Source organism: Helicoverpa armigera, chromosome 24, assembly GCF_030705265.1.
Source record: "Helicoverpa armigera isolate CAAS_96S chromosome 24, ASM3070526v1, whole genome shotgun sequence".
Taxonomy (NCBI): domain Eukaryota; kingdom Metazoa; phylum Arthropoda; class Insecta; order Lepidoptera; family Noctuidae; genus Helicoverpa; species Helicoverpa armigera.
Window position 1 is genome coordinate 6,482,100 of NC_087143.1, and position 20,121 is coordinate 6,502,220.

The window sequence follows — 20,121 nt, forward strand, 5'->3', positions numbered from 1 at the left end:
TGTTATTTTTTTTAGTTCATAAATGATTAAGTAGAATTTTTCAGACTGATTTGACATAAGTAAATAAAAGTTGTTTAATTTTAAAAGGACATTTTCTTTTTTTTATTCCATGTTAATTTAACATTTAAAATAGGCTATAAATCTAATAAATATTAATAAGTTAGCTGTATAGTTTAATTTTACAAAAATATTTGCAGTTGAAGTGGTGTCTCGTGTACTACCACCTCAGTTGAATTGTAAAAATTTGACCACGTCAGTTGCAGAGGGTTAATTTAACCTAATACATAGATATCCTCACACATACCTTTGTTCCCAGATGTCAAGCAGGCACCGGGCGTTGCGTGGTGGACAAGGCACATAGGAATCAGTGTCAAGCTTGCAGACTGAAGAAGTGTCTCGCTATGGGCATGAACAAAGATGGTGAGTTTGTCTTGTATGGTAGTCTTATGGGTGGGTGCTGAAGTGCCAGTTAATTCTGTGTGGGTTTTGAAGGAAATAGAGTATTGAATTTAGTTGTGCTTGATGATTTAGAGTTTGGCCACTTATGTGAAATATGTTTCGTTTGATTTAAGTTTTAGATTGTAAATATTAATCCAAAAAATGGAATGAATTGACATTGTACAAAAAAAAGGTGCGGGAAATAGCTATAACTAAATTGAACAAGTGATTAAAATACTACCTGATTTTAGGAAAAGAAAATATGATTGGTAAAGTTGTTTTTCAAATCAGCATTGTAAGAGTTAATCAAAGAAAATGCAGTTCTTCATTTGTAACATCTTTCCATCTATCAATTAAACATTAGCATGTTAAAATTAATAGACAATCGCCTATAATACAAACAGAACATTAACCCTATTTACTTTTGCCACATACCTAATTAACACATATGCTTCATTTGACGCGTCGTCTGATAAATGAATTACTTCACACCTAAATGCGCATTGACTCTTTAGAAGCTTTCTAAATCATGTTTTTGTTAAAGTCAAAGTCAAAGCCAAAGCTCTTTATTCTGTGAACATAGGTAGGTTACAAGGTGTTCTTATAATAATAATGTTTCACTATGCCCTGCTCGTAGAGCGTACAGATATAATTAGTAGGTATCTAATACTAGGTAAAATCTATATAGTTATTAACATTATCTTTATAATAAATCTAACTAAACTATAATAAATCTAACTAAACTTATAATACCTCTACAAAATTATAATAACTCTACAAAACTTTAATAAAACATAACAATATATTTAACTAAAACTATCATCTAAATATTCCGAAATTGAGTAATAAGCCTTTTCAATCAAAAATGCTTGCAATTTTTTCTTAAAATCATTTAAGTCTAAAGTTTTCAAAATTTTAATAGGTAATTTATTATATAGTCTGGTAGACATACTGAAAAAACTTTTATCAAAAAGCGCAGTTTTATGAGGTAAAGAACTAATTTTTAGCGCATTTCGCCTGGATTGCGGTTTTGCGAACATGTTATTATTAGTTTTGACAAAAATAGCTACCTCATAAATATATAAGCAAGGAAATGTCATAATTTTTAAATTCTTGAAATGGGGTTTACACGAGTCTGGTACAAATATATTTGCTATAGCACGAACACATTTTTTTTGTGCTTTAAATACGTAATCTGCATTAGTAGCATTACCCCAAAATATGACACCATATTTAAGAGTAGATGCCACATAGGCATGATATGCTGTTAGTACAACAGATGGATCCACTACCCTAGCTAATTTGAATAATGCATATGAATATTGATTTAACTTTTTACATACTGTATCGATGTGCGTCTGCCATTTCATGTCGTTATCAATCCAAATTCCCAGAAATTTGGTACTGTTCACCTCTTCAATTTGTGTCTCTTTGTATTCTATATTTAGGGAATGTTGCACTTCTTGTGGATACGTGACAATTTTAGTTTTTTTTAAATTAATAACTAAATTATTTTTTCTTAGCCATTCTATTAATAATTTGAGGGTAGAGTTGATAGCGGCCTCTAACGACTTTACTTCTTTTTCTGTGAAAATGACTGTACTGTCATCAGCAAAAAGAATCATTGGATGTTCTATTGCTTTTGGGAAGTCGTTAATGTAGATAAGAAAGAGAAGCGGCCCTAATACGCTTCCTTGAGGTACACCAGAATGCACTTTCCTGTAATCTGAAGGGTAGTTTTTTACTGTTTTGCTGATTGGACATATGCTATCTATTTCTACTCTTTGATATCTGTCGGTCAAGTATGATTTTAATAATTTGTGGACATTGCCCCTAACTCCATAGTCATATAATTTGTCAAGTAGGGTTTGGTGATGGACATAATCGAAGGCTTTAGTCATGTCCATGTATAGCGTAGCAGTAGGAATTCGATTGTCTATATTACAATATAATGGTTTTAGAAGATCATGAATAGCCATATTGATTGATTTGTTCCTTCTAAAACCTTTTTGCTCTTGTGTAAATAAGTTATGTTTTTCGAAAAACGTGTTAATTGCTTTGTAAATAATTTTTCTATAATTTTTGAAAATATTGGAAGTAAGGATACCGGTCTATAGCATGCGACGTTTTGTTTGTCATCTTTTTTAAAAAGCGGTTTGATGACAGATTTTTTAAGTTTACTAGGGAAAACGCCTTGTTCAACGCACAAGTTTATAATATGACAAAGAATCGGACTAATGATGTGCGCTACCGATTTTATTACTGAGGTTGTAATGTTGTCATAACCAGAACTTTGGGTATTTTTTAGGGATTTAATAAGCAAAAATATATCGTGTGGAATTACAGGGGTCATGAATAAAGAGTGTGGTGTATTGTGTCTGCTACTACTGTCAATTTTATCATTTTGTGTTGTTTCAGAAAAAGATTTTATTTTATTGTTATCATCAACATTTATCGTGTTGATAAAAAAGTTATTAAATTCGTTAGCAATGTTACTGGGGTCAGTTATTATTTGTTCATTTACTTTAATTTGTGTAATATATTCTTTCGGAAAATTGGCTTTATTTGCATTAATTATTCTCCACGTAGCCTTCGATTTGTTGTCTGCGTTTAATATATAATAATTGTTCTGGCACTTTTGAGTAAGTTTTATAATCTTTTTTAGGCGTGCACTGTAATTTTTAAGAATTTGCTTTTTAGTTTCTGAAGGATTGGCTCGATAATCCCAAAGTAGATTTCTCTTCTTTTTACAACATTTACCTATTCCTTTGGACAACCACCTTGTTGTCTTAACACATGTATTTTTTATTTTTATGATAGGAAAGCAAAGATCATAGAATAGCTTAAAATATTCAAAAAACTTGTCAAAGGCATATTCTGGATCATTTGAATCAAATACCTCCTGAAACTTTAGGCTTTGTAAACATTCCTTAAATTTTGATACGTTTTCCTCACTAAAATCCCTTTTTGTTGTATACCAATAGCTGAGGGTACAAGTTTTTTTGACGGGACACGTCAATATCTGAGCAGTGTGGTCTGACATGCCAAGATCAATTACTTCGCATTTACTACCTCTTACATTATTAAATATATTATCTATACACGTTTTACTGCTTGGGCGAGTTATTTCACGTAAACCTATTTTCATATTAAAGCTATCAATTAAATGTTCAAATCTTAAAGAAATGGGGTTTCTCTTCAACAAGTCAATATTAAAATCACCACATAAAATAATTTTTTTAGATTTCCATTTTTGTACTAAATACATTATTGCATTAAGAGTGTTAAAAAATATACCAATTTTTTCTTGGGTATACTTTGGTGTTCTATATATACAAATAATAATTAAATTGTGTTCAGTCAGTTCTATAGCTGAACATTCTGTTTCATTACAAACACTTAGATTGCATATATCTTGTAATACTTTATATTTATGAATCTTCTTTATAAGTATACAGGATCCACCATTTCTATTTTCTCTGGCAAAGTATGCACCTAAATTAAAGTTTGGTAAAGTTACATGCACATAGTCTAATTTGTTCATGTTGTGCTCTGTTAAGCAAACTACATCTACATTTTTTGCACATTTGTCTAGTTCTTGTAAATTTACACATAAAATATCTGACTTGCTAAGGAATCCATTTATATTTTGATGCATTACTCGTATCTTATTGTAAACGAAAAAACTCTTTGTGATTGCTAGAACTCATCTGTGTATCCAAATCAATTCTATCAAATGAATTTGATTCATCTAGCTGTAAAGTAGATTGTTTAGACTGTTCGTAACACTTATTTAAGCTTGTTATGTAGTTTTTTAATTTGTTGAAAATAATATATATACCTGTGTTGTTTATTTTATTTGTATACTTTGAAAACATAGCATAAGTATATTTTAAATGTTTGTTAGTATCAAAGGTGAACGCAAATTCATATGATTGGTTACTTAGGAGCTATATATTAGGAGCATTACATGTTAGGAGCTATATGATAAAATACGTTCTCTATGTACCCATATACCCCGTTCTGTATACATATATTTGTACATATGTATATTTGGTGAAATTAATTTTGCAATTACTTGCATTGGAAATCCCGTCGCTTTACTTTTGTTATTTGTGATGACAAATTCTAAGGAATCATCACACCTTTCTACTGTTGCTATAGTACCGTTCTCTTCAATTATTGTTAAAACATTTCATCAGTCTCTTCTCTTTCACTCGCTACTATTATTCCTCTTACCCAAAAAACAAAACGTTCCATCTTCCCACACGCTGAATGGCAATCAAAGCCAATATTTGCCAAAGCAGATTACACCAGTTCCCACAAGTCCAAACATGTCATAACATTTCATATTGCTATAAAAAGCTAGCAGATCTGTTGTACGAGCCCTGTCACACGCATACAACTCAATTAGGCGTGAAGATATTCATATAGACAGCCCACCCTTGTGTTTCATTGTCACTGGATAAAGCACTCTATTCGGAGGTCGTGAAGGTCCAAATTTGAGTGGTGGACGGTTTGGCGAATTATTTGATTATATTTTAGGTACGGTTAATTTTTGGACAGGGTGCTTAAGCAATTATTTTTGTGATAACGCTAATGTTAGGCTCGTGTATCGTAATAGCTGGAGTTATTTGCAAATCAGGTTACCCCTTACATACAAGGTATTATTTAGCATGACTATGATATTCTACTCTATTAGTTCAAGTTTCCTATAAAAGTTCAATTCCTCCATGTTTAACGGGCTAGATTCAATTTCACCTATGGTGATGATAATATAGCAAAATGTGTAAAAATCAATCTTTCTTATGTACAAAAAAGCGTGATAAAAATACAATAACATGACTAAAGTCCACAAGAACAACAAAACAAAACACTAAACCAATCCAAGCGAAAAAACTGCAGCTCAAAAAAATAACCATCCCGAATTTGAAACAGCAAAGCAAGAAGGGTTGTTTAATAGACACAATCTTTCAGACCACGTGTCGCCACGTGCCTTCGCCGCTTCGTATACAAATTAAGGCTTAGCCAAAAGTATAGTTTTTATTCTACGAACTAAGTCGTGCATACGATTGTTAGTTTAGTCTGGGTGAATGGGTGTGGTGTAAAAATTTAAATGCTCTGTTTTAAGTTTAATTGGGGTAAAGGATTTGAGATGCGTGAAGTTGTTAGAAGGGATTAGGAATTTTGTTTCTTTTACATCAAGGCTTTTAATCAAGGCGTGTCTTCAAAGTTTTTTTAATAATATTTGCTGCTATATTGGAAGCATTTTCTAAGAATTTTCTTCAATATCTTCTGCATATTTTATGATACATAATTATATTTGTAGGATATGTTATCTGTCTACCTATCGTAGGGCCATATTACTTGATTAATCAAATAGGGATTATTGCTACAAATATGATTTGGAGAAAAAGCCGTAATGTGCTAGCGCACATTACGGCTTTTTCTCCATGTGCTAATTATAATTAGTAACTTCCCAGCAAATTATGTTATTGACTGCTTTATCCATCACTAATTAATTGATCATTAAGATTTTATTCATCATTATTGTTCATTATTTCATGAGACTTAATTAATAAATGACAACGCGTTCAACTTTAATTAATCTGCAGATCCAAACCATCGTATATCATAGAGGTATATTTTTTATAACGCGAAAATTCCTCACTGTTACACCAAAGTAGGTAACTTAATAACCTTCTGTATGATTCTTGCTGTTCTTTCCATTAGAAACTCTTCAACAAACACATACTTTTATATTTAAAGATTAGTCAGTTATTACTCAGACTTAACCACGAAATCCTTTCGTCAAATTAGTTCACACATTATCATCACCCCTTCGCCCTCAAGCTATATGTTCTATTGTAACGTCTGCTCCTTGTTACAATACAATGAACTCTGTCACCAATTTATTTTGTTTCATTATTATAGGTTTAAGGAAAAGTGGTATGTAATTTGATGTGTTTATTGTTTTGGCTTTTCTAGAATAATAGGACGTGGTGACTTTTTATTATATCTGTGAAATTCAGGCTACGGTTGAGTTATTTAACTCCTTCTCTTAAAAGATGCAGTAAATGGATTGACCGCGGATAAGAATAACCAATCTTTCGTTCACGTGTTCTTTTTCGATTAACGAGTAGACATCATTTGAATGACGCTAATGGCAAAATTCAATTTCTGATCGTCTAATAATAGATAGATCGGTTATTGAAATTCATATTAAATTAAATACCTAGGTACTGTTTCTAACAACGGCTGCAAAATGTGTTTGCTGTCGATAAATAATAAATAGCAAAAGTTACTACATTTAATTAACACTACAGTTATGATCTCAATACCCGTACATTGGCTCGTCTACGTTGAATCTGCGTATCTCTACTCGCTTGAATGATTTATCTCGAGAAGCGTCGGAAGTTCTCAAGCGAATGATGATGAACCTTAACATTATCATCTTTGTACACTACCCCATTTACCATTTGGCACATTAATTTTCTATCTAATCTAATTCGCAAATCATAACGTTATAACTGAAATTATTCTCGTTGCACGAAAAGTTACCATGATTCTACAGAAAGAATTCATGTTTTATTTCACGGCGCGGACTGCGCGGAGTGAGCATTTTCTACATAAGAAACACTACCCAACCAAACAATGGGAAACAAAATAACAGCCACAAAACATTCACACAATAACAATGACAATGACGACCGCAAAACTAAAGTACAGAATCAGAACCATTCACAGATCACGTAATGCCCTAAAGCTGAATCTAATAAGGTGGAACTCAGAATACACCCACATTTTAATGAGTGGGAATCCGCAAGCAGATAATTAAGCAAAAACTACAAAGCGATCGCCCTCGGGTGGTAGCGCTCACATTCAAATGAGCACCCTTCGTTATAAAGTGGGATGTTTAACCGCGTGAAATGCAACTAGATTTAATAATAATTTAGAGTATTGATGCAGTTGGGTATGCTTGTTTTTATTAACAACTAAATTCTGCCAGCGGTTTCACCCGCGTCAGGAAACAACTACTCCCTGAAAGTAATATACTATGTAGGTATAATACTGCCAAGTTTCATCAAACGTATTCGGTAGTTTTTGAAAGAAACAAACATCCATAAATAGAAGGTATTTATGGATGTTTGTTTCTTTCATTTGTAATATTAGTAGACATTCATCGTTATTTTATTTCACCCAAACATTACTATTATAATAAAAGTACAAATAAATAAAATACCACGACATTAATTACTGCACTATCCGAAACGAGCAAACATCTTGCATTATTTTGTATTGAAAAAGTGAAGACCAAGTTTTCTTTGATTAACTCTTACAATCTGAGATGAAAATGAGCAACTGATACAATCATTTTTTTCTTTTATTCCCAGATCTGCATGGAATCTTCTCAAGATACAGTTCGTATAACATTAATATATTTAATACCTAGACGAAAACTTAGGCATTTATTTATAAACTTTAAACAATGCTATCACAATTAAACTTGAAAATTAAACCAACACTCATTAATTAAATCATGCTGTGGAACACAGTGAGGCTTTTGACAAGGTGAACCTACTACACCATCCGAAAATAATTAGATTGTCGCGTCGACATCTCAAAGCGTAACGAAATTACACTTTCCTTTTCATGCCGGGGGTCCCAAAGACCAAAATAATACAAAGCTTAAAGTGATAAAGGCGTTCCCGTCTGGGTGCTGCCCCAGGGCACAACGCTTGGGCCCTCGTTACTACCTTTATCTTTTTGACACTTTCTTTTCTCTCGCAAATTGGATCACATTTTCATTGTTCGTTGTTCATGCGTTATGGTAATTTTGTAATGGATGTTTCTGGGTTTTATTAAGTTTATGTTTCTGAGTTGTGATTGGTTTTGTTTTGTTAATTTTGTTTTTTACTTTTTTGTGTTGCATTTAGTATTTGCGCTGGTTGATTCTTTAGGATACATTTGTTAGCTATTTGCTGTTAATCTGTATAGTAGGTAAACATGTAAAAAATATGTAAATCGGTTAAACCAAATTCGGATGGACGGTTATAGCTCATTATATACTCAACTGTTGCGCTGCTGTATTCATTTATATGTAATTTTTTATTACTTGACTTTTCACGACTCCCTGAAAAAATCATTTCATTGATTAGGACTACACACAAATAGTTTACTTATTTATGTTCAACTGTTGAAATATCTAAGAAAACAATACAAACATCTTCGATATCCTGAACGCAAAAGAGAGTAGAAGGCAGCGAATTAAAGATTCATTTGTAAAATTAAATGCTAATAGCGGTGATTTGGTGCCTTAATCCCCGGCTGTAGTACCGTGCGCGGTGTAAGCTCGGTGTTACGGTGGAATGTCGCCCTCAAAAGTGTTTTAGGAGTATTGTTTAGTATATTCAGTCTGGTATTTGGGTTATTGGTTTAATAGGTATGTTTTGATTGTGTATTGGCTGTGTTGGTAATAAGTCATTAAATACTTTTTTTCTTATTCAAGCTGTGTAATTTTTTCATTTAACTTAAATCAAAGCGTGTTAGATACATGAAAAGCATCATCTTTAAAGATTTTATCATAGCGTACCTATTTGTCATTTCGTACGTACGTGTGAAAAGCATAGACTTAATTTACAACTGTCTCTAAATCTTTGTCATTAAATTCATCTTATCAATCTATATACTTTGATTTTGCCGATTTAAGAGAGTAAAAATATCAACGAGTGTTTCAAATGAAATCCGTGATTTATCATCCTAAAATTTTGTTTTTAACCATTTGTCCGACTTTGAATCACATTTAGCAACAACACTAACTCACCACAGATTAATGACGATACAGCCTGATATATTTAGCCTATAAAACATCGCTGCATACGCCAGTCCGAAATCCGTCGTACCCTAACACTTAACTGTTTATACCGAGAGTTAAATCTGCAGTAACAGACACTGATTAATGCGATTTTAATCCTCCCATAAAACCCTAAATCCAACCCTGTATTAATATTCCACCGAACTCAGAAGGTCACAAGTCCCTTAAATTGTGCAAACGAATTTCAACTTAAATTGGTAAAGGGGAAGGATTAAATTGTAATGGATGCTGAGGAACGACTGTTTGGCTTGAATTTCTAACTTTTAAAGTGGGAGTCCAAATTCAAAAGGCCCAAGGTGTGGCTTGGGAAACAGCGATTTTAGAAGTAAGGCTGTATTTTAAGTAAAGTTATACTTATTATTAAATAATTGGATTATAATAGCCGTCTTAGGAAGCTTAGTATAAGTGTTTTGGTCTCATAGGAGTTTTGACTAGCATATTTATCAGAATGATGAGCAACAATTAAAGCAGTGTTCTGAAATTTCTTATGTTGTTAATGGATTGTACTTTACTTATTTCGGGTTATGTAAAACATTTTTAGAATATAATAGAATATACTTTTATTTCTGTGTAGTAATGTGAACATTAACATCTTAATATTAAAGTAGACTCACATAGGTAGACGTTCAGATTATCATCACTTAGATACCTACCTTCACTACTATTCATTCAAATCAGCCTTAGAGACACTTTTCAATAATTAGATTGGTCCATTGAAGTGAATTCTAAAGAAATATTTCTTCAGTGTTTTCAAGTCCAAGCATATAAAAATGAAAATCATTTCTTGATTGAAAACTTCGAAAATGCTTTTTCAATTCCTAATTTGCAACTTTAAGCTGCCCATTTAAAATCTCCTCAGTACATTATTCCTAATTTACACGAACTTTTTCATTCAAAGCAAAGCCGTCACGTGCAAAACATTATCGCTATATTAAGGGCCCTATCCTTACCAGTCCATGTTCCATTGGCTACATAAAAAACCCTTACAAACGAAATTGATCCTACTCCCCATAAAAATAAAGTTCAAATCCCTTCGCCATTAAATCGAAATCAATAACCATTAAGTCGCCGGTTTGACAGAAGTCGTTTATAAGTGAAATGGTAATATATGACTTTGTGTAAGAGGGAGGGAGATGGGTGTACTTTTATTGGTTCGTTTCGATTTAAGGGTTGGTGCGCACCTGATCCTTTTGGTTTTATTTTTAAATTATGATTGTTCTTCGCAAATGTGTAGTGGATTATTGCCTTATTTGTTTTTATTGCGTATGACAATGAAATATGCTATTATTCTCAGCTGCGTTTTTTATTCATATCTTTATTTAATATTTTTTGTAAAACCCCCTTGCAGTGTAGGTCCTATTTAACTACCACCTATTTACCATTTATACTTAAATAGAGGTACCAGAAAATAATCTTCGTTCATGTCGTAAATAATTTCTTAAAATGGTCAATCAAGACTTATCGAGCAGTTTTATCAATCATTTTTTTTTACTCATAAATCGAATGCAGTAATTGTTATTTTACTTTGCACCTCGTACTCAAATGCATCTTGTGGAATTCCGTTATCATGATTTATTCTCAAACTAAATTCATAAGTCATGAAAATATGTTTATCCTCTGAAAAGAGACCAGATTGACGTTAAGCTCGTCATGAGTTAAGTATCTTAAACCTCTGAAAACACATTTGGTATCCCTGAAATTATAAATTTTCATCTGAAAAGTTTTTAGTTTCTCCTGCACTACATCTCTGCTCAACCCCTTATCATTTTAAAGGCAATACGTATAGGTACACACAATGATAGATATCAGTACAATATCTACATACATTTAAATATTAGAAATAACTATATTATGTAAGTAGAAAAACATCATCACAGCAAAACAAAATGAATTCTGCTCAATGATCCCGCTTTTACAAAGCTTACACAAATTCCAATACAAAATCAAAAATCACAAACATCTATCCATCTCTTTCACTCCCACACAAAACTATAGCATTCTATCCCGTTCGTTCCCAACACCGGAAGTGAGATCTCAAAGATGGCTGCGGCCGGATGTGGGAGGGGCGATTTGATTTATAGTGTAGATGTAGTGGGGGTTAGTGTCTGTGTGCGTTTGTGTGTATGTGTGTGTGAACATTAATTCGTGTTCAGTTTTCAGTTGGTCTAGTTGTGTAGCTTTAGTTATATGTTCAAGCTTGCTGGGGTATAGGATAGGCAGAGAGAAACTATTGAATGTTTTGGTTTCTTGACTTTTTGCGTTTAGGGGATGATGCTTATGAATTACTCATATACCTATATATATGATATAGAATCTTCTATCAATTTACTATACTGATTTATTTCGTTATCTTTGGATAAATACATGGTTTTTTGGAAAACAGCATTTAAAACACATTGAATTTTTGGGGAGTCGGCAATATGACCAGTTTTTAAAGAACAACCCACCTAACATACCTATGTGTGTAATGTACCACGGAATCAAATAAATACAACAAATATTTATTTTTGAAACAGCAAATGACCAAAAATTATCCTATCCAGCTCCACCCACTAGTCTGACAGCTCTCGTACTAAATAAGGCTACTGGGCAATAAAATCCACCCTTCACTGCTAGCATACGGTATCCGACATTTAATTTTATATTCTTAGAGATTAATAAAAATTTAAAAACTAAAAAAAAACTACTTTCATGATATATCAGAAACCGACTTCTAATACGCTGAAAACTGCATCAAAATCGGTTTAGCAAAGCGGGAGATAATTAAGTGCGAACATACATCCATACAGGGCAAACTGAGAACCTCCTTTTTTGTTTGAAGTCGGTTAATATAAGATGTTTTAATAACAAAACCTCCAAAATTATCTTATGTCTACCAAGCAAACCCAGCCCCACCCACGAGTCTCACTCACGTAGTAAGTAAAGCTACAGGGCAATAAAATCAAACGCGACACCCTTCACTGCAAGGATACGGTATGGTAGCTGACATTTATATTGCAGGTTTTTTTTTTCAATTTATTTTTTTATTGCCGACGTCTCGCGACGCTATATTGGGTTTGAGTTGTGATACGTTTTAAGTGGTATTGTAAATGGTTAAGTTTATTTACTTATCTGTTTTTTCACAAATACCCAAATAGAATAGTTTTATCTTAAGAGAAAACGTTTAATGAAAAATCAACTCAGATATTGCTTATCAACGCTGTTGTCTTTGAATAGGCCTCTTATTTAGCACTGAATGAATCTTTCAGATTGGTCATGTATAGTTTACGTACTAAAATTAGAGTTTCCAAGAAATCAAATGAATAAAGGTCTTCAACTTTAAAATATAACGATCGTTTTGTTACTGGTAATTAACATACCTGTGAAGGTAAAAATATGGAATTACAAAAAAAATACACTCGACCATTTCTTATCAAGAACAATCACTAACTCGTCTTACGACTTGCGACAAAATTATCGCCCCAGACATAATTGTCGCGACACAATATAATTCTATTAATACAAGTTACTCTATCCTCGCTCACAACACTAGCGTCGGATGGACTGACATAGGGCTGTCAAAATGTATTTACCTACGGTAGTAGTTTTTTCACGGCAGTTGGGATGTTGAAAGGTTCAGGATTTGGTTAAAAGTATGAAGGTTCTAACCAGGATAGTTGGTGCCAGTAGAATTTTATTGCGTCTTGGAAATGAACAATCCCACTCTTTGAGGGGGCGAAGAGCAAAAAGATTACCTTAAGAATTCTACGGAATATTATATTGTTGTAACGAGATTGAAAGTCAAAGTCAATTGAAGCTGTTAAACTGACCAGACTGATAAAAGTATCACTATAATTTGTACCTACTACCTATTATTTTTTTGAAATACAGTCATCAAGACGTTTAAACTCAAATCTGTACTAATATTATAAAGCACCAGAATTTGTTTGTCGAATATCATATCAAGAACTTCTGGCTTGATTTGAAAAATAATTTTAGTGTTCATTTATTTCGAGGAAGACTGCGGTTCCCTCTGGCTGAAGCTAGATTTCAAAAATGAAATATCTATCTTGAAATAATTATAAATGAACATGAACATTCTTTGAGGAACTATAAGAGCGCTTGTAGACGTCCGTTTTTTTAACCGGATAACGGACCGTGTTTTTTGCCGGATTCGCGGTGGTGTATGAATTATAATGAATGTGTGTACATGCACCGGACATCGGTCCGGCGAACAATTTACGCCGGATGCACCACCCCTTCCCCTCGGCGCGACGGACACCGGTCCGGTGTAAGAAATGGCGGTCATCCATGCCAGCGTATTGGTGCGTGTTGACGCTGCCGGACGTATTGCCTGTTTTCTGTTAATTGAGTGCCGTCTACCTGCGTCGATTTTTCTAAAACTCCTTAATTTATTTTTTGAGTATAATAAAACAATTACTACCTACTAAATTTTGCTTTAATTAATACAGGTTATCAATCCCCTTTTCTATAATTTGAAATTGAACATCTCTTTAACATACCTTATCGTAACGGCTAATCTCTCTGCCGGGGAAATAGATTTACGCATGTCAGTATCCTCGTGTCTTATTTTATCATATATGGCTGTTAATAATAGTTGAAAGGTTTCTGTCTTCATCCGAAAATAATTGTAAAATTTAGTTTCATCTTCTTCCAACTGCGTAAAAAGAGTTTTAAATGCACCATATTTTTCCCTTTCCAATAATATGTATAGGATGCACCCACGATGACCTTTTACGTTTCTATTTCTTTTTGTTTCTTCTTGTACAAATAGTAGGCCAATACGAGTTTTTTTTTCTTATTATTCGACATTTCACATGTGTGTAATCTCTGACTACCAGTTCAAAACTAACGCATGTAGACGGCACTCCATCCATCCGGTAAAAAAAATATGTATACAAGGATAGCCGTTTATTCACGGTCCGTTATCCGGTGAAAAAAACGGACGTCTACAAGCGCTCTCAAAATATATTTCATGGTAGCATCTATCTTGCGCGACAGCCCTGCACCAGGGAGGCGAATGTCGGAAAGTCTTTTATTTTGCAGACCGCACGTGTGTCCCCGGCTTGTATAGATCCCACTATCAATCATAACTTGTGCAGTCGATTTGATGGAGTACCATATATTTTATTTTTGTAGAAAACTACCAGCTTTTGATATAAGTAAATAACAGTTTGGATCTGATAATTTTTCAACCGTTGGCTTTCCGATTTTTAGCGACTTTCACAAAGCCTCCTGAAGTATGTTTATTGATGGTGATCAAGCATATGAGTTGACGTTAATATCGGTTCTGATCTGTCTCCGGTCGAAATGGATAGCCATTCCATCGAATGAGAGTGAATGAATAGACAGTGCACTGTGTACAGTTAGGTATCTACATCTACAAATATTATATAAGGCCTCGTGCTTGAGATTCTTAAAATCCCCTTACAGCATACAAAGCCATGTATGGACGGAAAGGATTCTTTTTTTTGGTATAATAAGAAAATCATAAGGTTCGGCGTCCATATATGGCTTTGTATGCGGTAAGGTTATGTGCAACTAAGCCAACAAACTTTTCACTTTGGAATAATATTAATAGGTTTACATAATTCAGTTCATGTACCTTACATGGTCCTTAATCCCTTTCTTCTTCCACAGCCGTGCAGAATGAGCGCCAGCCTCGCAACACGGCTACCATCAGACCCGAGGCTCTGAGGGACATGGATCAGGAACGAGCGCTCAGAGAAGCTGCTGTAGCTGTGGGGGTGTTTGGGTAAGTCTTACATACGTACAACTTCAACAGCCGTGCAGAATGAGCGCCAGCCTCGCAACACGGCTACCATCAGACCCGAGGCTCTGAGGGACATGGATCAGGAACGAGCGCTCAGAGAAGCTGCTGTAGCTGTGGGGGTGTTTGGGTAAGTCTTACATACGTACAACTTCAACAGCCGTGCAGAACTTACAATTTATAATATGTATTTTGTAATTAATAAAGATAATAATTTTCCGAATGCCAGAATTTGCTTCAAGGATTATGCAGCGTCTTGTTTTCCAACCACTTTCCCAAATCTTACACTAATGTAACTTCAACGCCATCTCGCGGACACATTGAATAAATATTTTTCACTCTCTGAAATCAATAGACAATCAATATACCATCCATACCTTAATAATTAAACACATAGCTTCACTACCCATACCACCAAGGAACCAACAAAAAGTACCTTGCCTAACTTCAAGCGCTTTAAACAAAAAACTTGTCTAAAACAAAGCGGTTTTCCGCATCGCTGTACAGCGCACCTCGCTTTATTTCCGCGAGACGAGTCAAAGACTATCATCGCTGTACGTTTGAAAAGTGATGTTCATTTGTTTTAGAATTCACTAGCTCGCACTTAGCACTTCAAACAGAGATGCTTTGAGGCTTTGGCAAAAAGCGATTTGGTAAAATTATATTTTTGTTTTTATACTAGGTATGTAGTCATACTGCCGTGTGCTTCTTGGCGAAACTCTGGGTCTCTAAAATTTAAGCTCGATTAACCAAAAATGAGATTGCTATAAGTGTTATATGCTTGCCACACACACTGTTTCTGTTTCACATTGTGGTGGGATCAGCTTTCCTATTTTTTCTTTTCCACTTTGTTTATTATATATAGGTAATATAGTCAACCATATTATATTGCAAAATATTAAATGACAATTAGTACCTATAAAATAAGCCAATGAAAAAAATAGCTAGGTAATTGAAAGCTGCAGAAAGCTATTTCGCTAGGCAAATCATTATTGATGTTGTTACCATTCTCCGCGTTAAATTCGCTAAATTAATTTAATATAAATAACTAACAGTAACAGTTTCCAAATAGCAACCAGTTCACCTGTTCTATTTACCCCAAATAAAATAAAAGTTTCATTACCATACCATATTATCAAAAAAAAACCATGAAAATAACAAAAGCTCTACCTTTTACCATATAGCAATAAAAACTGAATTTCTTATTCATACAGCTAATCATGGTTAGTGCGTTATCCTGTTCGAATAACAAACAGACTAATACGTGAATAGTTATGGTAAAATTATGGGTTTTTATGGTGAAGGGGACGAATGAAGGTGAGAGTTTGGAATTATTAATCGTTTTTTTTTTTGAGGGAGGAAAGTGTTTTGGGAATTTGTGTATTTAAGTGGTATTTAGTTTTATGTGAAAAAATATACTGAATTATGTTTTGAATACTTTCACGATCATGCTTCATAGAACATGTAGCCTATATCTACTACTCAAATATATTCAGAAATCAAGCCATAATAGTAGCTATACATTATATTCTCATCTAGACACACAATAGTAGGTAATGCTTAGATCTCTGAAATTCTAAATATTTAAAAGGCAGGCCACCTTTATAGCCCAAGATATACCTAACCCCACTAGCTATTCTAAGTAGGGAACTACAAAACCCACACACCCGGATAAAAAGCATGTCTTTTCTCAGGGACTATCTGTCTACCTACTACCTACAAAATCGGTTCAGTAGTGTTCTCATGAAAGCAAGTCACTGAGTTACTTTCGCATATTTATAGAATTAGGTAATAGGAATTTACCAAATTTTTAGTTTTTCTATTTTCCACTACTTAAATACTAGCACAAAACTGCAACCCATTTAAATCCCAACACGTCAAACCGAGCAGAAATCCAAGATGGCCGCCGCCCGATTGGCATCAAGCGACGTTCACCTTTGATCATAGGCAAGTGAAGCTTGATCGTCACGGCTGGCCGGCTTGACGTCAATGCTACACTTATTTATAGGTTTTGATGTGCTCAAAAGTGTAAGCTGATGATGGTTGGGTAATGACCTAACGTAAGTAACGTAGAAAATCTATCGTAAGGTAAAGGTAAAAAGTGTTTTGATCTAACTAGTGTTTCGCTTCATAAATTATTCATTCATTAGTTAGATCAGCTTCCGTTTGGGGTCGTGAACTACTTCTCTCACCTGGATAAAAAAATGCGTAAAGCTTTCCTCGAAAAATGGAGTATCTAATAGTCACTGAAACATCACTGAAATAATGTTTCAAATCGGACCATTAGTTCCTGACAGTGGCGGCCCTAGGGGTGTGCGAACTGTGCCATCGCACAGGGCCTCGCGCTTGGGGGGGCCTCGCGCTACAACCCACACTAATATAAAAAAAAATATATTAAAAAAATACGTATATATATCTGGTCCAAGAAAAAAAATATTTTTCTTTATTTATTTCTTATTCATTCTGCGTTTACTTTTTGAGTTCTCAATTTAATAAAAAAATTGGAACACCAACGTAACAAAAACAACTAGCTCTCGATCCAGTCACGGATTCTTTTTATTTATGCTTAATTCCGAGTTTAATTTGAGAGTCCTTAAACAATCAATTTAAAAAGATTCGCGCTCGCTACGCTCGCGGCTGTTCAGTTGTCAGTACAGTTCATTCTAACATGTTTAGAGTACTTTTATGTCCCAAAACTCAAAAAATTTCACGCTTGCTACGCTCGCGGCTGTTCGCTTGTCAGTTCCGTTCATTCTAACATGATTAGAGTACTTTTATGTCCCAAAACTCAAAAAATTTCGCGCTCGCTACGCTCGCGGCTGTTCGGAAGTACCGTTCATTCTAACATGATTAGAGTACTTTTATGTCCCAAAACTCAAAAATTTTCGCGCTCGCTACGCTCGCTTGTCAGTACCGTTCATTCTAACATGATTTGTACGGGTTGTGTGACCACGATACATAAGATGTCAATCTCGCGATGAGATGATGTCAGCTAATCAGAGGTGGGTGTTGTCAAGAGGAAACGACCTTTATTAGCGAGTGTCTTTAATTCACTGATCATACAAAATTAACATAAAATAAAGTAATATAAAATGTAGGTCGCGCATGAACAATGCTATGCGATGTCATCAAGATTAAATTATGTATATAAAATAAATGTACGTTCGTCCGTACATACTGCCAACACAAAAGAGAACCAACTTAATTTAAAAGTACAACTATGTCTAACACTACATAAGAATTAAGTATAAAAGTAACAACACATGTATTTATGTAAGTAAAGTGCATTGATGAATATTGGCGCTATTGTTACTATTATTAGTTATCATTAACTACACTGAAGCTAACTGTTCTGTTCATAGTTGGCGATGTAGCCTTATTCACACTTGTCACACTATATGCTTTGCGCATCACTGGTGAGAACGTCTCACTATTGTTTGAGTTGTTCTTTTGCCCCGGAGATGAGATCGGCTGATCTCTGGTCACCCTGATATTCACATCACTCTCCTGTCTTGTCATCGATGCTGCTACTCCGACCCCAGGCTCAGGAACTGATATGGTGTCACCTGAAGGTTTCCGTGTCTGTGTATTGATTCGCCATTGGTTCACTTTGTACCCCATGACAATAAGAACGATCAGAAGTACAGTACCCAAGATGCCGTAAATTATATAGTAATGCGGAGTATCATCTAGTGGGCTTTCTTCCAATTTTTGTTTCTTCAAATTGGAAATCTGTCGCTTTATTTCATGGAATTCTGCCGTGTGGTTGGTAATCTGAATGATGTCTTGTGGAGTTACAGATGTATTCAAAATGTTGTTTAATTGAGATATGTTCGGAAGTCTTTCCACAGTGGGTTGAATGAACATCTGATTCATATAGTTATGATGACTATGTATTGTAAACATATCACCTTTCAAAACACAACCTTGCCCGATGGTAATGACCCCACTACCAATTAATTGTTTAGTCACTAGGCCGTCTGGGCATAAAATGCGGACTGAGCATTCCTCGCAACACGAGAATAGCCACGAGTCTCGGGTGTGTAATTTGATCCAGTTGTATGTGCATTCCTTGATTTCAGTATGACAGTACTTATTGTCACTATTTTGTGTATATTTGATTTTACAAATGGATTCTCCCATTTTTAATGTGTAAATGGGATGATTTAATGAACAGATAAATTCATTTTCAGCACGCATGGCGCACGATTGTACGTCTTGTTCTGTCATGGGTATAACTGTATCCTTATTAACATTGACTGCGATGTATTTTGATTCAGTTTGAGTATACACAGTACTGGTTCCTTTTTGCAGTGGAATAGTGATGATTCTGTCAAGTTCAAATTTATCATGGTTCAAGAGAGGAATTCTGATTTCCATTAGCAAAAGTTTGCTTGTCACCCTCGCTTTGATTTGCATTAGTCCATATAACTCTTTGCTGTTAGTCCCTGGTATTTTGAGTTCGCCGTGTATTTGACTGGCGATTATGGTGAGTTGTTGCTGAATCTGATCCGGAGACAGTAAATGTGAATTTATTCTGCCATGGTAAATGTCAGTTACGGTATCTATTAAGTCATCCTGTAAACGTTGTATGTGGGAAATTATAATATTAGCCGACATGAGTGCTGTCAACAAGGAAACTTTTTGTACCGTGGTTTGAATCTCGTTTCGAAACTGGTGCATGTCAGATGTGATACGTTGCATATGTTCAGTGATAGCGATAAAGTTTTTATTCATTACAGCTTCATTTCTTTTTATGATGTTGTTTTCTGCTTCCATTATTGACGTCTGATTTTTGAATAACGAAAATAAATGATCTTCTCTAATTTGTATAAGTTTGATGTCTTTTTCATACCTTTTGGCAAATCTTTCATCCAAGACTCCAAATAAACTATTTGCAACATACCCAACTCCATTAATCAGACCTCTTTTCTTCCTCGACGTTTGTATGTTCGTCAATAAATTGTTACGATGTGTTATTTCTTCCAACTGATGGTACAACTGTGCTGCAATAGATGTGAGCATAGGTTCCTCTCTA

General features: G+C 34.4%; 1 protein-coding gene across 1 annotated transcript in view; it reads left to right on the plus strand.

Moving 5' to 3' along the window:
* The window catches only part of LOC110382302 (photoreceptor-specific nuclear receptor), a 48,920-nt gene that overhangs the window by 17,202 nt on the left and 11,597 nt on the right, over positions 1-20,121 (plus strand). Inside the window, exons 5-6 of the mRNA XM_064041066.1 lie at positions 317-420; positions 14,954-15,068. Coding sequence (XP_063897136.1) covers positions 317-420; positions 14,954-15,068 — 219 coding nt within the window. The remainder of the gene's footprint in view (positions 1-316; positions 421-14,953; positions 15,069-20,121) is intronic.